The following is a 4,915-nucleotide window of genomic DNA, read 5'->3' as shown; positions in this document are numbered from 1 at the left end:
AATATGTTAGATCCATTGGCAAACTTATTAAAATTTGTGCTCATTACATAAATAGGGCATTTCTTAACAATATTTGTACGTACTTTTGATGGATAAAATGAGACCGGCGTACGAGTGTTTATACGAGGAACCAGTATATAAATTTTATTCATAAGATTTGGACAATCTATACTATTATGGAGTATTGCATATAAGAATTTAATTGAAGAGGCCACTCGGCTGGAGTTTAAGGAATCCAATTCAAACCATTCGAGCAGGAGTGCATGACTAAAGCCTTGAACAGGATACTGTCAATTCTTTTAAACACCAGATACTTTAAAAATTTTCTTTGCACACTTTCTAATTGATGGATATAAACTTCATAAATGGTGTGCCAAACTAATGACCCGTACTCTAATTTGGACTTTACTAGTGATATACATATATAAAGATTTTAAGCAGTCCGTATCTGAAAATGTTTGACAGTTACGATAAATGAACCCTAAGTTTTTATAAGAAGCAGCTACTATAGAATTATGTGTTGAGTAAAAGTCAGTTTCTCGTCAAATATTACTCCTAACAGCAAACGATTACTTAAACACCAAGACATTAGCGCATTCATGCCTTTTTGTATTAAGAGACAGTCTTCAAGTGTTGACACTTTGTGATATATCTTCAAATCGTCTGCGTCCAAATTAGAACCCTGCGGTACCCCAGAGTGATTGGATTAGAGCGCATATTCTAAACCTCTACAAACTGTGTTAGATTGATTAGATAAGATCTCATTAGTTGTATTAAAGCATCAGTAAATCCCATACGACGGAGTTTTTCGAGAAGTATATAATGATCTATAGAATCAAAGGCCTTGGGGAAGTCTGTATACACAGTTGTTCCCGGGAGTCAAGACTTTCACAAATATATTGACTAAATACAACAAGATTCGTGGTGGTGGACCTACCTTGCATGAATCCATGCTGTGAAGTGGAGATCAAAGGTTTCACATAATTGTAAATATATTTATGCAAGATCTTTTCAAAGACTTTGGAAAATTTTGAAATGATAGATATTGGCCTATAATTAGTCACTACAGATGGATTACCTTTCTTCAATATGGGACATATCCGTGCCTGCTTCCACTGATCAGGGAAAGTACCTGATTTCAGTGGCAACTTAAATAAAATATACAAGGGTTTCACAAATACCGACTGACAGTCCTTGATCAAGAAACCAGGAATTTGATCAGTACCTGAAGTTAATTTGTTTTTCAATTGTTTTAATGCAAAATAATATGTCTTTTTCAGTAATACCAGGAACGCTAATATAAAAGGAGTTTACTGCGGAGTTTTGGATATCAACTGGCTGTGATTCACTATAAACACTGTTAAAATATTCTGAAAAAACGTTTAACCTATGAAAATACAAGAATCACAAAAAATTTCTTGGGCATTAAAAACATTGTGTGTATTTATTCGTTTTATAGATTTGTAATGAAGTAATTTTGACGAAATTCATGTCCATTCACCTGTCATTGTTTCCCTATTAGAGATTTTTTTATATTGTCATGTAGATGGGGGGATGCTTGGGACAATTCGTCCATCGTCTTTAAGCAAAAAGTGACGACGTTATTTAAAAAAATTGACAGTTAATTAAGAGGAACTACAAGAATACCTTTCAGAAATCCAGTCTAGTTCTTCTTCTGGTCTTAAAAACTTTTGAAAATTCATTAGGAACAAAAAAAAATCTAACAGCTATACCTGGCAAACTTACTTGTGGTAATATTACAATAACTGATCGACACACATATTATGTAGTTAATACATTTAGCCTACATTTTTCTTGCGCTTTTAATACCGCAAATACTACTCAATCTAATAGTTTGTAGACTCCAAATAATGACAGTTTACATATTCATATCTCCGCAATAAAAAATGATGATATTAAGAATGCCATAAAAATTAGCGGCTAACTCTTGGGCTGGACGTGATGGTATTCCAGCATCCTTCATTAAAAAACGTTCAAACATATTAATAGAACCATTGCACTATATTTTCAACAACTGTATTAGTACTATTAGTAGTGGTGTATTTCCTACAATGTGGAAATGTACTCGCGTTTGTCCCATACATAAGGGCGGTAATGTAGCAGTCACACAGAATTACAAACCAATGTCTATATTATCTAGCTTTGATAAATTCTTTGCAACTGTATTCTTGTACAAAATTCCATTAGTATTGCATGGCTGACCGATATACACTTACGAATTTATTTTCTTCTCTGAAGAATTAAATCGGAACAAACAAGTTACACTGATATGTCCAAAGCTTTTGATCGCATTATTCATCATCTTCTACTGTCAGAGCTTCCCCATTTTGGTTTTTATAAATCTCTCTTATTACTTTTCCAGTCATATTTAGTTGACAGAGAACTAACGGTTGTATTTAATGGTTATACGAGTAGATCTCAAAATTATATTCAACCCTCAGGTGTACCCCAGGGATGCAATTGAGGACCATTTTTGTTCCTCGTTTACATAAATGATGTAACCTGTGTCATTATAATTTAGATTTGAACTACAAGTTGATGATATAACATTATGCATGATGATTGAATCACATCATGACTGTAAACTATTACAAAAAGATATTAATAATATTGTAAAATGGTGTTTTCTAAATGGATTTCCGTTAAATATAGCAAAATGCATTATTGTTTTATTCGCTAGAACACAGTTACTATTTCTTCACAACTACAGCATAAACAATCTTGTTATCTCACCCTGTGACTTATAGGCATAATTTTTAATAGAAAACTTAGCTTTTAAAGCAACGTTTATTTACTGTAACTCAATCATCTCTTAAGTCCTTAGTTTTTGTAATGAGGAACGCTAAACCCTTTACTGATGCTGTACTACCTGTTCTTTGATAAGATCTAAACTTGAATATTGTTCTTTAATTTTTTTTCCGCTATTTGTAATTGCCATGTTCAACTTAGGTTCTTCAAATTTTTATACTATCAGCAACATAATAACTACCTTATTCGGAAGTACGACCAAAAATTACTACATACTAACACTGCTACAGAATTGAAATTACATTCATTTTTTACTACTCTAATAAATTACCATTTGACTGTGATATATCTGCTGATAGTTTACTGAGTCGTTGGCCCTATTTCTACAACGTCGTAACAAGCGATCTTCAAATGATTACATAACTCTGACATTAAATCAATTTGAAAAGAAAACCAAAAACAAAGCGAAAATGACAATATACATTTATGCCGATCCTAGAGAAGTACGAAAATGAGGATAGGAATTAGTAATAATAATTGTACACATAAAATACATTATGATTTATTCATAATTATTATAATTAAAATAAACTGAATTACAAAATATACCTAATTGCATTTATTTTTATGCCCTATTATAAAACAAAATTTGGTCCTACATACTTTTACATTCACGCACGATTATATTGCCATCGCACTTCACCTTGGGGACTTAAAAAATAATGACTCAGTGTATCCCTGAAGTGAAATGCCCTGTGTGTTGCATTATTTGCAGATACTCTGCCAACAGAGGGAAGGGCTTCAATTTCACTTCGCCAAAGACCATCTTCAGCATCAGCCGAATCTACATATCCTGGTGGACAGTACACAGTCTCGTTTTCTTTTTTAACAAAATTATGTAGGCAAACAGCTGCTTTTACTATATTATCAACATTTTCAGCTTTTGCTACGATAGTTGTTCGTAGAATGCGCCACCGCGCAACTAGAATACCAATAGCATTTTCGATAATTCTACGTGCACGTGAAAGACGGTAATTGAAAATACGTTCTCTCAGTTGTACATTTTTACCTGGATAAGGACGCATAATGTGAGATTTTAAAGGAAAAGATTTGTCTGCTACTAATGTATATGGCATTCGAGTTTCTGTTCCTGGCAAATAAGACGGTGAAGGGACATTTAATGCTTTCGTATCAAAAGCGAGTCCAAATATTGATTCGCCAAATAGACCTCCATCATTTTGAAACCCGTATGCACCCACATCTATGAATGTAAACCTATATGAGGCATCTGCACATGCTAGTAAAACAATACTAACATCTTTTTTATAATTTAAATCCAACGATCCTGAGCCTGCAGAAGTTTGAATGCTGATTTGTTTCCCGTCTATTGCTCCCAAGCAATTGGGAAAGTCCCAAAATGTATAAAATTCACTTGCAATTTTTTTCCACTCCTCAGTAGTTGTTGGTGGTTTTAAATATATTGGTGCTAAAGTCTCCCAAATAGCTGCACAGCACTGTTTAACAATGTGATGCACAGTAGTCAAGCCCAACTGAAACACCAAAGCTGTTGTTTGCATGGATGATCCTTGTGACAGGTAACTGTAAATTAAAATATATTTTTTGAAGTACAATTAAATACCAGACATTTTATAACTACTTTGAACATATGGGCTTAATCTCTATGTTCAGTTTTAAAAAACACATCAATGCATTGGAAGTATGTAACCTTTTATTTGTAACCACATAATTTTTTAGAGAAGTTGACTCACCAACCATGTATTTATTGTTCTTTTACAGTCTTGAAAATGTATATGGTCAACAGACGAAACATGGCAAAATATTGGTTTTAATTTTGATGTAGTCCTATTCCCGATAACAAAGAAAAATTATTGTTGTGGTGACCGAATTTAAATCAAAGTTTTCGCGCTGAAATTAATTAACAGCGGCGCGAAATCGCATTTGAATAATTTGAATTTAAAAAAAAAAAAGTTCAATCACGAAAAGGAACTCCTTAAACATAGGCAACCAAATATGCATGGATGGTCTAATGCACGTAGCGCTTAGGAGTTAGTTTGCATGATCTTTGGGTTAGATAGCAGCACGTAGCGCTAGGGTGATTTCAGTTAGAGGGTTGGTAGAAAAAAAG

At 33.3% G+C, this 4,915-nt stretch overlaps 1 protein-coding gene across 1 annotated transcript; it reads right to left on the bottom strand.

Moving 5' to 3' along the window:
- Positions 1 to 505: 505 nt before the first annotated feature.
- On the bottom strand, positions 506 to 4,346 carry LOC135129953 (uncharacterized). The gene is made up of 3 exons (XM_064057223.1): positions 3,815 to 4,346; positions 3,549 to 3,751; positions 506 to 682 (listed from the first exon to the last, which is right to left on the bottom strand). The coding sequence occupies exons 1-3, from the start codon at positions 4,344 to 4,346 to the stop codon at positions 506 to 508; spliced, it is 912 nt and encodes a 303-aa protein (XP_063913293.1).
- Between the last annotated feature and the right edge of the window lie 569 nt (positions 4,347 to 4,915).

The sequence above is a fragment of the Zophobas morio genome, unplaced genomic scaffold (genome assembly GCF_036711695.1).
Source record: "Zophobas morio isolate AGI-343-1 ecotype UQ-CSIRO unplaced genomic scaffold, CSIRO_AGI_Zmor_V1 ptg000017l, whole genome shotgun sequence".
In the NCBI taxonomy this organism is placed as follows: Eukaryota; Metazoa; Arthropoda; class Insecta; order Coleoptera; family Tenebrionidae; genus Zophobas; species Zophobas morio.
The sequence above is the reverse complement of the archived record's forward strand: the minus strand, read 5'-3'. Positions and strand labels throughout refer to the sequence as shown.

Excerpts from the sequence above, each read along its gene's own strand:
- LOC135129953 (XM_064057223.1), bottom strand. The coding sequence starts at position 4,346 with ATGCAAACAACAGCTTTGGTGTTTCAGTTGGGCTTGACTACTGTGCAT. Across the intron at positions 3,752-3,814 it reads AAATGTACAACTGAGAGAAC|TTGCGCGGTGGCGCATTCTA; the intron begins GTATTTTCAATT and ends TTGGTATTCTAG. Across the intron at positions 683-3,548 it reads CCCTTCCCTCTGTTGGCAGA|GGTTCTAATTTGGACGCAGA; the intron begins GTATCTGCAAAT and ends GGGGTACCGCAG.